Raw genomic sequence first — 13,617 nt, forward strand, 5'->3', positions numbered from 1 at the left:
ACTACAAAATAAGTACGTACAAGAGAAAAAAAGACGCCATTCCCGAGACAGCAAGCCCTTAGATTATCATGGGGCCAACTGTCAGCGCCGGGTGTCGGTGTGCAGCTACTAAAAAGTGAAAACTAAATAGTAGTAAAAGGTGACGTCGGCGGGCAGCTCCCCCACAATCGCGAGAAATAGTATTACCTCTTTATGTATAAGCCCTGGATGCAGAATACAGCGGTCAATTAGGACAGGAGGTCACGGCAATAACAAGACACAGAACTGCGTATACAGTATTTATATTCTGTCTTCGGGCGCAAAAGTATTCGGTATATCTCTTGCACATACTCGAATTGGAGAGAATTTACTAAGTTCAGCGTCCTCGACTAGCGGACGCCCTAGTCCCAAAACGGGCAATAACTAGCAAGCCCAGAGGACACAGCATGTGCACGCTGCATGGTACTGCATGGTACTGCATACCCCAAATGCCGCTGAGTCGGGTCCAACCAGGGGCAGATGGCAGATTCTTCAATTAGTCTTACTCTATACAGCAGTCTTTATGATTGGTTTATGCAGCAGTTTACTTGTAGTACATAGTTCATAGTATGTAGTAAGAGGAAGCCCAGGTGGGGCTCCGGTGATTCCAGCCAATGGCGGCCCTGATCTCCGTCCCCGCCGCCGAGCAAGTTCACCTCGGCCAGAGCAGTTTCCGTCTTCCTATCACCAACTTCTTGATTCTCGCACATTGAATTGAGTCGACGTGCAACAAATTCTGGACTCTGCAAGGACTCTGAAAGTCCAGACTTAATCACACCATGGCCGTCACATACCCCGCCCGTCAACTGTACTACAACGGCCAGTCACAGCCCGCCACCTCCAGCAAGACCTTCCAGACCATCGACCCGGCCACTGGAGCACACATTGCAGACATCCACGAGGCATCGCACGCCGACATTGACAGCGCCATTGCCTCTGCCGACAGGGCCTTTCCATCGTGGTCCACCACGCCCGCCATCCAGCGTGCCCGCATTCTGCAAAAGGCCGCGCAGCTGCTGCGCGACCACAATGACGAGATTGCCACCGCCGAGACACACGATACGGGCAAAGCCTTTACAGAGACAAGCGTTGTCGATGTCACCACAGGCGCCGATGTTCTGGAATACTTTGCCAATTTGGTCGGCGGCGGCGGCTTGAATGGCGAGACCACCCAGCTGCGAGAAGACGCCTGGGTGTACACCAAAAAGGCGCCTTTGGGCGTGTGTGCCGGCATTGGGGCCTGGAACTATCCTATTCAGATGTAAGTTGAGCGAGTTGAGCGAGTTGGGTGGAACTGAGTAGTGCTAATGACGCTCTGCAGAGCTCTCTGGAAGTCTGCGCCTTGCCTCGCAGCCGGCAACACCATGGTCTACAAGCCCAGCGAGTTCACCTCCCTTCACGGCGAAACCCTGGCCAAGATCTACACCGAAGCTGGCTTACCAGCCGGTGTTTTCAACGTTGTCCACGGCGCCGGCGACGTCGGCGCATACCTAACCTCTCATCCTTCCATCGCCAAAGTCTCCTTCACGGGACAGGTTTCCACAGGCAAAAAGGTAGCCGGCAGTGCCGCAGGCGGCATGAAATATGTCACCATGGAACTCGGCGGCAAGTCCCCCTTGATTATCCTGCCAGACTCTGATCTGGAAAATGCCGTGGACGGTGCCATGATGGCCAACTTTTACAGCACCGGCCAGGTATGCACCAACGGCACACGAGTGTTTGTGCCCACAAGCCTCAAATCCGCGTTTGAGAAGCGCCTGCTCGAAAAGATGGAATACGTACGGGCTGGCCCCGTCATGGACCCAGCAACCAACCTAGGCCCTCTTGTCTCGCGCCCCCACTATGAAAAAGTCACCAGCTACATCCGCCACGGCATCGAGCAAGACGGCGCAAAACTGTTGTATGGCGGCCTCGGCCAACCGGCCAGCCTACCTCCCTCCTTGCACGGAGGATTCTGGGTCCAACCCACCATTTTCACGGATTGCACGGACGATATGAAAATCGTGCGCGAGGAGATTTTTGGCCCGGTACTCTCGATCCTGCCGTACCAAACCGTCGACGAAGCCGTGCGTCGCGCCAACACGACAGAATTGGGTCTTGCCGCGGGCGTGTTCACTAGTGATTTAAACAAGGCTCATCGCATCATCGACCAGCTGCAGGCAGGTATCACATGGATTAATTCATGGGGCGAATCACCGGCGGAAATGAGTGTCGGAGGGTGGAAGCACAGTGGTGTCGGAGTCGAGAATGGACGGAGAGGTATTGAGGCCTGGGTCAGGAATAAGAGTACGTTGGTTGATATGGCGGGCTCGGTGGCCACGGCTTTTGCAAAATTGTAACAAAAAAGGAAAAAAGTACACATGAGATCAATGACTTGAATAAACATACAAATACATACACTTAGTGACACACACTACATACACTTTTACAAAACACAGCTATATAAATTGAAATCATTCAGTCTAGATTCACGCGCTATAGATAATGGTATATTCTGTTGCCAAACTGTATTTCGCCATACGCCCAATTCTCCGTATACATACGAGTTACAAAGTCTTTTCCACTCTTTGACTCGTTTTAATCTGTTATGCAACAACAACAACAACGACAAAAGCAATCCCAAATAAGATACCAACAGATAATAAAAGCCGAAACAACGCTTTGTAGTTAAGTTTTGAAAAAAAATCCGTATTAAAATCCTCGGCCTACACAGGAGTCACCCGAGATCCCATCGGGTCCAGCGTCAGATCGTTTTTGAGCGCAGCGTCCATGCCGGAAACGGCCGAGTCGAGGAGGCGCGAGGACATGCTGTCTGGGGTCAGCTCGCCGTCCTCGTCCATGGAGCGGCGCATGTCGGTGTTGATCTTGAGGTCCTTGGGGAACACTTTGGTGGCGGGCTCGCTGGTCGGCTGTGGCTGCGATGGTTGCGATGTCGGCCTTGCGCCAGTGGTCAGCAGTGGCGCAGGCACGTATGTTCGAGGGCGGTAGACAAGCGGAGGGCCCTGGGTGCGCGCGTCGGTACCAGACTGCTCGATCGACTCGAAGTACTTGACGGTCTTGACCTTGAGTTCCATGGTGGCGTCACGGTCAGCCACGATCAGCGGATGAGGGTGCAGTTGCAGGGCAGACAGAGTCCACATGTGGTTAACGCCGCCCTCGAGGCCATGGTGCAAGGCCAGCGCCTTGTGCGAGCCCGTGCAGACAACAACAACCTCGCGCGCATCCATGATGGTCTGGATGCCCACGGTCAGCGCCATCTTGGGGACCTTGTGCACGTCACCGCCAAAGAAGCGCGAGTTGGCGACGATGGTGTCGTAGGCCAGCGTCTTGACGCGTGTGCGACTGTGCAGCGATGAGCCGGGCTCGTTGAATGCGATATGCCCGTCGGGGCCGACACCGCCCAGGAACAGCTCAATGCCGCCCATTCGCGCAATCTTGGCTTCGTAGGCGGCGGCTTCGGCGGCCAGGTCGGGAGCATTGCCGTTTAGGATGTTGATGTTGGCGGGGAGGATGTCGACATGCGAGAAGAAGTGCTTGTACATGAAGCTGTGGTACGACTCGGGGTGGTCGCGCGGAAGCCCGACGTATTCATCCTGCACCACAAATCAGCTTTTTGTTTTTGTCTCTCTCATTTTAGCTAGACAAACCATGTTGAAGGTCACGACATTGCGGAAAGAGATCTCGCCGGCCTTGTACCGCTTCACAAGGATGCGATAGATGATCTCGGGGCTGCTGCCTGTAGGGAGACCCAGCACAAATGGCTTCTCGGGCGTCGGGTTGAAGGTCTGGATGCGGCCTGCTCTGTATATTAGTCGCCCGTCTCAAGACAGAAGATTTATCGAGTCAAGTCACGTACTGACGATGTACTCGGCAATGTACTCGGACACGCCCTGCGGGTCTTCACGGATGATCACTCTCCTGCGTGCTTGTTAGCTGCTGCTGCATGGCATCGTGGCGCGGGGAACGTACATTCTGCAGGTGGGCGGCTACGTCACCAGGCTGCGAGCTTGCAAAGGTAGAAGAAGAGGCGAGGAGCTTTATTGACTGGCAACCAGACAGTATACTTGTGTGTCTGTGATGGTTTCTAGCGAGGAAAGTAGCAAGGAGGAAAAAGTTTCGAGAGAAAAAAGGGTGGTCCGACAAAGGATGGAGATGGACGTGAACAGGTGATAAGGGAACAGGAAAGTGCCGGGGGTGACTCAACAACCAACACGAAAAAAAAAAGAATAGGATTTTAATAATAATGCCAATGCTTTCGACCAGTCAATCGTCAATTACCGGCCCCTCCCGCGTCCGGCACCAGATTACACGTTTAATATTACACACTGCTACCGTTGAATTGCAACCGCACCATCGACATGTCATCGTTGCGGCTTCGTTTCGCCCCGCAGCGGTGGTAGCGCATCTAGATATGACAAATTTACACTATATAATAATATAATTAGATTAATCCTGCGATTCATACTTTCACTTTCACTTTCACTTCGACCTCCACTTCCAAGTAATTGTATAGCACTATGATATAGCACAATGTGCATATGTCAAGTTCGTGACAAATTCCAGCGTCCTAAGGATGTTTTCGGCATATAGTAAATACCTACAAAAAAAAAAAGTACCTGGCCAATCTATTTATGGAATGAAAACACGCGGCAAACGGCGTCCAAGAGTTCGCTGGTCGCGGATTCCCATAGACCCGCCGATCAGGTAGGTTGTGGGTGCTCATTTCATGCCCAGATGAAGCCGTATACATACGCATGGAACCATGTTGCATGTATCGAGATTACGCTGTAAATTACGCTAGTAATGGGTCGTACCAGCCGGATCCGTGGTTTTTTCTTTAAACGTACAACTGAGATTGCAAATATAGTTACTGATTAATTAATTCTTTGATAGTTTTGTGTATATTTATATGTATTTTTAATGCAGGGAGTCAACAGAAAATATGTATTTATTTATTTTATATTTCAATATATTTAGATGCTTTTCCGCTATCAAATTGATGCCGCACATGCTATAACGATGCCAAGCTTTCCGGCATGGTTGCATCCGGCGAACCAACCGGCGGAACCCGGCAAACGGCACTGTGACATGACGGCGCGCGAGTGCAACGGTGGGATTATCTGATACCACCTCAGTCCCGGTTTCACTGCAATTACCGTGACTGTGCCAATTGTCTCCAATGGGGTGGCTAGCTTCGGCATATCCTATTTTGCACTTCCGAATTGGCTATCACTACTGCAGCGCTAGTTGACTAACTTGTACTTTATGCTTTTCAAGCCTTCATCCCCGGCAACTAACTGGTATAATATGAAAAATATTATAGCGAAAATGATAAAGTGGTTGAATAGTCTTCAAACCCACAGACCACCCTATCACTTAAGAATGAGAATCACAGAATCTAATTCGTGTAGTATCATAACTTGGAGTCTTTTGCTAGATAGATCGCATTGATGACAGTTCAAATATAACCTTTTCAACGTTACGGCTTACAAGCATACAAGCATACACAAAGTAGGCTTCGGCTCAAAGGAGCGTAAAAACGTTGACCTGGCGCACTATCGAGCTATTCACGTTTAGTTCATTATTCAAAGGATTAAGCAGCCAGCGATCTGCATGATCTGTGGATCAACTGTCCGTTCCTAAGCTAGTCCCTTGCAAGTTGCAACAATAATATCTTCCCTAGAAACGTAGAAACAACGTCTTCAAGGAAAACAAACCCAGGGCTTTGGGTCAGCGGTATAGTTCCACGACTACAATTGGTCGGCAAACAGATAAAGACACACAAGACACACAAGACACGAACCAGTGGCGTAGTAAGCACTTGAGGCTGAAGCCGACCTTGGGGCCGAGCAGGTTGGTTAGAGAATGGTAGTACGCACATCATCTCTGCTTCTAAAACGGGGAGATCTGCATCTGCACCCGCATCCTGTCTGCCTGAACGTAAGATTTTAGTCAGAGAGAAGATAGAATTTCTGAGTATGTTACTGACACACCCATTGGCATTCAATAGCTGATATATCCTGGTTTTCACCATCAGTAGTTGTTGTTCATCTGAAGCAAAATTAAACAAACTCTTCTCCGCAGCGGGCCCAGTCCGGGGTCCCGAGTCCCGACAGCCCTCCAGCCAATCAGGGCGCGCTCCTGTCTATCGCCCGCTACTCGCTTCTTATCTGGGCACGTGACGCCGCCGGCACGTCCCTGCGCTCCTTCCGCTGGCGTGCGGAGTCCGTATCGACAGCCTCGTTCTTGCTCTGGCTCAAGAACATATCTGTTATTGCGAGTGAGCGAGTACTCCAGCCAGCCGGTTTAGCTGTTTAGTATTACGACTGCTTCTCGCTCTACTCCATCTTCAAGCGAGCCTCCATTCAAGCTGCCGCGGTTCTCGGAAGCTTACCTATCAAACAACTCACACTTCACCTCAACTTCCCAGCACGTCGTCGCCCATTTTGAAAGAGATTATCAAGAACGACAGAAAAAAAGTGAACTCTTGCGCAAGGCCTAATACTTGAGCTCGTCTCCAAGCGACACAGTGCCCTTTGAGCATTCCGCCAGCTTTGTATTAGTCAATTGAACACGTTTTGCGCTTGTCGCACTCCGCTGCATGAGCTATACCGAGCTATAACGAGCTAAACTCCTCTCACATCTGTCGCGTAATCATTCTCAATCCATAACAGGAGCCGCAGAGGTAGACCCAACTGCTGTGCAAATCGTTTGAATAGCGATTCCTTTGAGGGAGCTGGCAATCCTTGGGTCCGGGCCGTCATGGCCCCAAAGGACGGGACAATGCATCCCATATGGGATAACATTGACAGGTGAGCTATATTTGAGCCGTTGAGTCTGGCAGTGGACGTCGATCTTTTTCAGAATTGAGACTGACTGTTATCGCGTCTAGGCAAATGGGCCAGCTTTTTATGATGGGCTTTGACGGAACTACGGTGGACCAACAAATACGCTCTCTCATTGAAGATTATCACGTTGGAAACATTTTGCTGAATGCCAAAAACCTGAAATGTAAGGCCTGCTCAAGCACAAACAATATACCGCCTCCGAGACAGCCGCTAATCCAACTCAACAGCCGCCGAAGAAACAACCAAGCTCATCCTAGAGCTGCAAACCATCGCACGGGATGCCGGTCATCCCGTGCCGCTCATGATTGCGCTAGATCAAGAGAATGGCGGGGTCAACAGTCTTTTTGATGAGATCTATATCCGACAATTCCCCAGCGCAATGGGCATCGCTGCAACCGGCTCTAAACAACTTGCGCGCGAAGTCGCCTCGGCCACCGCGCAGGAACTCAAAGCCGTCGGTGTCAATTGGATCATGGGCCCAGTCTTGGATGTCTTGACCAATGTCCGCAATCAGCCTCTCGGTGTGCGTACCAGCGGTGACGATCCGCAAGAAGTCTCGCAATATGGTGTCGAGGTCATGAAAGGATACCAAGAAGCAGGTCTGGTCACCTGCGGTAAACACTTTCCCTCGTACGGCAACCTTGAGTTTATCGGGTCAGAGGCCGATGTCCCCGTCATCAAGGAGTCGCTCGAACAACTCAGTCTGAGTGCTTTGGTCCCATTTCGGAATGCCATTTCCAACGGTCTTGACGCAATGATGGTCGGTGGAGTTGCCATGTCTTCTGCCGGAGTCAACGTCATGCACGCCTGTCTCTCCGAGCAAGTGGTCGACGGCTTACTACGTAAAGACCTGAAGTTTGGCGGCGTGGTTGTGTCAGAGTGCCTTGAGATGGAAGCCCTCACGCACAATATCGGCGTGGGCGGTGGTACAGTCATGGCAATGAAAGCTGGCTGTGATTTGATCCTTCTTTGCCGCTCGTACCCTATTCAGCTAGAAGCTCTCAACGGTCTCAAATTGGGGGTTGAAAACGGGATGATCAGCCGAACTCGAATCCACCAGTCACTCAAACGCGTGCTCGCTATGAAATCACGCTGTACGTCGTGGGAGCAGGCACTAGGTCCCGGAGGGACAAATACATTATCTATGATGCAACCATCGCATACGAGTCTGTCTACTCGTGCGTACGACAGCTCGATTACCCTTGTTCGAGATACGCAAACTCTACTTCCTCTCACTCAAATCCTGGAGCCCGATGAAGAGCTCCTTCTTTTGACCCCTCTAGTGAAGCCTCTCCCCGCTTCGGCAGTATCACGGTCGATTTTAGATAACATGGCTACATCACCAGACTGGGACAAGAGTTCAACTGCAGGCAGTGGGGAAAATGTGTTTCGGGAATTTGGCAGATCTCTTGCACGACAACGGTCAGGCCGTGTTCTTCATACATCTTACACATCCACGGGAGTACGTCCCATACATGAGAGCCTGATCGACCGTGTCAGTGCAGTCGTTGTGGTCACTGCAGACTCGAACCGGAACCTCTATCAGCATGGATTCACAAAACACGTTTCAATGATTTGTAAATCGCAATATTCGCAAACCGGTGAGCGATATGAAAAGCCTGTCGTTGTTGTGTCAGTCAGTTCTCCATACGATTTTGCCACAGACCCGGCGATTGGTACATACATTTGTACCTATGACTTCACCGAGACGGCGCTACAAGCGTTGGTCAAGGTGTTATTCGGGGATCTGTCTCCGACTGGGGCTCTGCCAGGGACTATTAGCCGAAGCCAGAAACTAAATCAGTCTCGCCAACACTGGCTGGTCGAGTCGTGGAACGAAGAGCGAGACGCAGAAGCTCTCGATGCCCTGTTGGATGCTTTGAGAGAGAATGGCTCTCATGGAGAACTTGCCAGTGTATCATCTAGCAGTTTTCTGCTTCGAAGTGACGATGTTGAGGAAGCTCATTTCGTTGTGCGTAACAGCACGACTCATGCTCTTTACGGCTTCTGTTCGTCGTACTTTTTCAGGTCAACGGGAACTGCAGTTATCGGGTCGATCATTGTGGAACCAACACGGCGGAAACTATCTATTGGACACTCTCTACACAACCGAGCTATCCAAACTCTTCTTCATAGGACTGGTGTCCGGCGGTTCCAGTTAGGTTCACGCCTACCCAGTGTATATCTAGGCATTCCCACTGCCAACCCGGTCGAGCGTAAGAGATTACGGCAATGGTTTGCTCAGCTTGGGTGGAACACGGCGCTGTCTCGACCAGTCTGCACTGTCATGTTACGGCCGCTTTCGACCTGGGTAGCCCCCGAAGGTCTTACGAAGAGCTTACAAACAGCAGAAATCGACTACGACCTGGTTTATGGATGGGAATACGCAGATTCGATTATTGACCACGTCAAGACAAGCTCTCGCCAGGGAGTGATGGAAATCTACAAACTTGCATTGAACGGAGCACCGCATTCAGGCATTATTCGCGCTAAAAGGCCCGATGACGGTGCCATTTTGGGCAGTGTTGTGATTTACAATAACCAGTCGGTGATTGCAGAGTATGTACCAGCTCTGAAAGAGGCAAATGTTGTCGGTGGCGGCGTCTCGTCGCCTGTGATTTCGCCCTCGGTTGGCGAGTATGCTACATTGATGCAAGGGTTGATTCTTCTCGGAATCCGACAAGTCCGCAAATCAGGTGCGGACGCGGTGATTTTGGATTGTGTAAGTATTCGTTTTCCAAGGAGAGAACGTTCATTCTTGGTCTAACTAACGGCTTTTTGAACAGGTTGACGGCGATGGCAACTTTGACAGTTTATCGGCAATGGGATTCTCGGTGCTCCACACTTTTGAGGAAGTCACTTGCGATGCTACGACCTGGAAGATGATGCAAGCTGCGTAGTTAGATTTTTCAACGGGATCGACTGGATTTGTTTGATCTTTGATGTATATGTTGTGTGTATATATTTTTGGCACTGATCTATGATGAGCGATTTTTTTATTTTTATTCTTGGATTTAGTTGGAGTAGATATGACATGACTTTTCAATTTCATCAATTATGTTTACTCTTTTTAGACTTTTCTTGCATGTTGCATGTACAATTCTATATGACTGGGGTTCAACATATCACGTGCAGCCAACAAATTTAAGTACTTCAACGTTGAACCGTTGACGGTCAACATTTGAACTGTGATGGTTGGCATATGTTGGTTGATGTAGTATGAGAGGGATATGCATGTTGGCAGTGGATGTTCGTGATTAACAGGTTAATAGCAAGACCAGTTGACATTAACCAATACATGTACCAGATTATTGCTGCAATCCATGATGTCTCTTATAGTTTAGGTATATGTAATTAGATGTTTCAAAATGTTAGATAACAATTATTATGTCAATTGGTAATCATCAACTTTCATCATGCTGGGTTAACTCGAGGCTCCATGTCGTAAAAATTTACGACTAGTAGTTTTAACTGATAGAATGTTCCTAGGGGACTTATTTTATGAATACACAGGGTTATTCAATGGATTTATGTTTAGTGGATGGTTTATTGTTGCATTTTTTACATCGAATCTAGTTAAATAGTCACTGAGATCTGATTGTCCTGGTACCTCGAAGCCATCGTAAGTGCCTGGTCTTTTCCAAATATTGGAAGCTAGTCATTTTTATATCCCAATTAATCATTTGAATTAATCATTCGCTCTATATTTCTTTTACCGGGTCATGTTCAAATTTTGTCTCAGTTGTATGTATTGATTTTTATATTGGCGCCTGCCTACTAAAATATATCAACCCATTAAGCATGTTTGGGCGATTAACTGGTACATTTTAAATATGTATATAAATTATACATAATTCGAAAAGAATGCTGTAAGTGTATCTTATTTGGAGAAATTGACATCTTTAAAGGCGATTTCCGTTACATATATATTATATGGACTACATCAATTGATGCACGTGTATGTATAGTGATAACTATATGAATTTCACCACTACAACATCCAAGAAGCGTCAACCTATATCAAATGATTGGATATTTACGTCAACTACATATGCAGAATTGATATTGCCTAAATATTATCCTGTAGAAGCATGGCCTTGGAAATTTTACTGTAGCCGGAGTCTTTACAATATTAAACATACCTAAACATTGGCATATGCTACAACTTCAAACTAAGCAGTGCTCACAGACATGTGACAATCCTACAATCCTTTGACAAAGAGAAAAACTCTTCATCACCGTATTCACCAAACTCACCGAAAAAAAACTCTGTTGACCGACTTGGGCCATTTGCATACTTTTTGCGAATCGAAACCTTATCAAAATTAACTTGACGTCAACCCGCCGTGAGAAAAAATGGAAATGTTCCGATGGCTGATAGACACAAAGTATATTAGTATATCCTAGTAATAATACGAGGAAGACAACTCCTCACGGTCAAAAGGAAAGCCAAACACTGTTACAACTTTACAGACGGAGTACTCCGACTTTCGGTTCTTGTCTTTTCCTCATATTTGATACCAAAAATGATCCGCCGAGGGGGAATGATAATCATTTCATGCATGGACGTAGTAAATGCCTGGACAGGCATATCTGTGTCGATCAATCAATCACTCGTAACGATACAAATAAGACGTGCCAAGTAAGTAGTAAGTAATATCCACAAAAAAAAGCACCGAAACAAAACAAAGATTTTCATTTCCCCCTCTATGCATGTACGTATTACTAGAGTTAGTAAGACCTAGAGGCTAAGAGCTTCCTGTTGCTCCGCTTGGACTGTCTTCCATGCCAGACCGCAGTTATCATCAGGCACGGATCTGCAAGTAGTCTGTACGACACACAAAAGCCGGACAGGGGACAGGGTGATGCATGCTACATCATTACTTAATAGGAAGGAAACAAGAGGTTCTGGGCAACCTCATGGTCACTGGTGGCGCCCGTTTCCCCAGATAGCCAAGAGGAGCGATTGCATCCACTGAGCTCAGGGTTCGTGCATTGGTTGGTGGTTTGAAGGTCCCGGATTTCAACGTTCAGCTTTTTGATACGTACACTTTCACATGATTGCAGGATACCCACAGACGTCAGGCGGCAGGCCTCTTCATGAGTTAGCTAGTAGCTAGCAACAGGGATGCAGGTACAAAGAGGAAGGTGGGGTTTGTGATAAGATTTGGTGATCCTTGTTTTTTGTTTCTCCTCTTTCAAAAAATGAAACGAACGAACGGTTATAGAGGACAAGAGAAGAAGAGAAAACTGGAGACAATGTACTAACTACAATTGAAGCGGTGTGTCTATAATCCGTATGGATGATCATTCTAAAATGAATATCTTGCCATGCATGAAAGAAAGCAGTTATCACCAACACTTTAGACTCTTACACGACTCGACAAGAAAAACTTAAAATCCAACAAACAAACGCTGTAAATGCTCAAAATGAGAAGTAACAAAATCTCGACAAACGGATGCTACCTCGCCATCGAGATAAGGTCGAGGTTGCCATTTGACTGCAACTCTGCACGGCGCATCCACCGAACGATCCGGACTAAACTATAGCGAGATAGCACGCCAAAAGCGCCGCATGTTGTTGGCTCGGTCGATCATCTCGGGGGGATGGCTAAGATAGGACAACAACCAACCCTAATCCTAGCAGGCAAAAAAAGCCACTTCTTAAGAGGTCTTAACTGAGTTAGGCAGGGCCTGGGTTTGTTGCTTGAGTCCCCCGCTTTCTCGCGTCAAGAAGAGCTGCAAGAATAACGGACGAGGGAAGGATTAGACGAAAAACAGGGAAGCAGGCTAAGCGCTTCTCTTCTCTTCTCTACGAATCTGCTATCTGGACTGCCCTTTTTCGTTTAGCTGCTTCTTCTGAGCCGCGCCGTTCAAAGTTTGGTCTATCTCAAGCGTCTTGACTCGTGACACTTTTCTTGACTCCACGTTCAAATTGAACGAAGGAACTACGTAGTCTACGACTAGAAGCTGCTGCCAAGAACGACTTTCCACTTTTGAATCTTGACGAGCGAGCGCCTCCTCGGCTTGAGGCTTTTTCTCTCTCTTCCTTTTCCTCAAATCCGGGGCCAAAGCCAAGTCAGGCCCTATTGTCGATCGCAGGTGAGATTATGCGCCACCGGTGATGGCCGCCTTGACGCAGTTGCCAGTTGAAGCTCCATGCGTTTTCACATGAAATTCTTTCTCTCTATCTTTCTCTCTCCTCAGACTCCATAATTATGAGCATTAAATCCATAGTCCATACGCCATTTCGCAGGATCCGTGATAATAGTGGCAAATCTCGTGACTAGATCCAGCGGATCGAACAGGATTCATAAAAATTTTTCCTGTGCGGTCAGCAAAAAAAAAAAAAACACCGCCGTTTCCGCGTAACTGTTTTAAGAAATAATATGCCTCCTTTTGGATTTGTACGACTATTATTTAGTCTTGATGATAATGATGATGTTGGAGGCGTTCGGTTACGGCCCCTTATGGGCCTGATGAGGCTGGGTGTCAAAAAAGTTCGTGGCTGAATTCTTTTTTTATCATCCTAATTTACTACTAGTTGCGGGGGCCGTTGGATATCCGAAGTTAGGATAGTACTAATAAATGTAATTATTATTGTGCTAGGGAGTATGAAAAAAAGGTAAACAAAGTCCCAAGAATAGACATATATCAGAGTTGTAATAATAATTACTTCGTATTATTACTATTATTGACGAACATCATCTTGCGTACCTGCAGGGTCGATTTCCTATTATAGTAACTATCC

At 47.8% G+C, this 13,617-nt stretch overlaps 3 protein-coding genes across 3 annotated transcripts; 2 read left to right on the top strand and 1 right to left on the bottom strand.

The window, feature by feature from the left end:
• Nucleotides 1–797: 797 nt before the first annotated feature.
• On the top strand, nucleotides 798–2,357 carry TRUGW13939_01926 (uncharacterized protein; the record flags this gene model as incomplete). The annotated part of the gene is made up of 2 exons (XM_035485123.1): nucleotides 798–1,279; nucleotides 1,340–2,357. 2 exons carry the CDS (start codon nucleotides 798–800, stop codon nucleotides 2,355–2,357), a joined length of 1,500 nt encoding a protein of 499 aa, XP_035341016.1.
• Nucleotides 2,358–2,723: 366 nt separating this feature from the next.
• TRUGW13939_01927 (uncharacterized protein) lies at nucleotides 2,724–4,383 on the bottom strand (the record flags this gene model as incomplete). The annotated part of the gene is made up of 4 exons (XM_035485124.1): nucleotides 2,724–3,611; nucleotides 3,666–3,814; nucleotides 3,875–3,936; nucleotides 4,370–4,383. The coding sequence occupies 4 exons, from the start codon at nucleotides 4,381–4,383 to the stop codon at nucleotides 2,724–2,726; spliced, it is 1,113 nt and encodes a 370-aa protein (XP_035341017.1).
• Nucleotides 4,384–6,780: 2,397 nt separating this feature from the next.
• On the top strand, nucleotides 6,781–9,766 carry TRUGW13939_01928 (uncharacterized protein; the record flags this gene model as incomplete). Its single annotated transcript, XM_035485125.1, has 4 exons — nucleotides 6,781–6,830; nucleotides 6,911–7,029; nucleotides 7,094–9,588; nucleotides 9,653–9,766. 4 exons carry the CDS (start codon nucleotides 6,781–6,783, stop codon nucleotides 9,764–9,766), a joined length of 2,778 nt encoding a protein of 925 aa, XP_035341018.1.
• Between the last annotated feature and the right edge of the window lie 3,851 nt (nucleotides 9,767–13,617).

Source organism: Talaromyces rugulosus, chromosome I (assembly GCF_013368755.1).
Source record: "Talaromyces rugulosus chromosome I, complete sequence".
Lineage (NCBI taxonomy): Eukaryota > Fungi > Ascomycota > Eurotiomycetes > Eurotiales > Trichocomaceae > Talaromyces > Talaromyces rugulosus.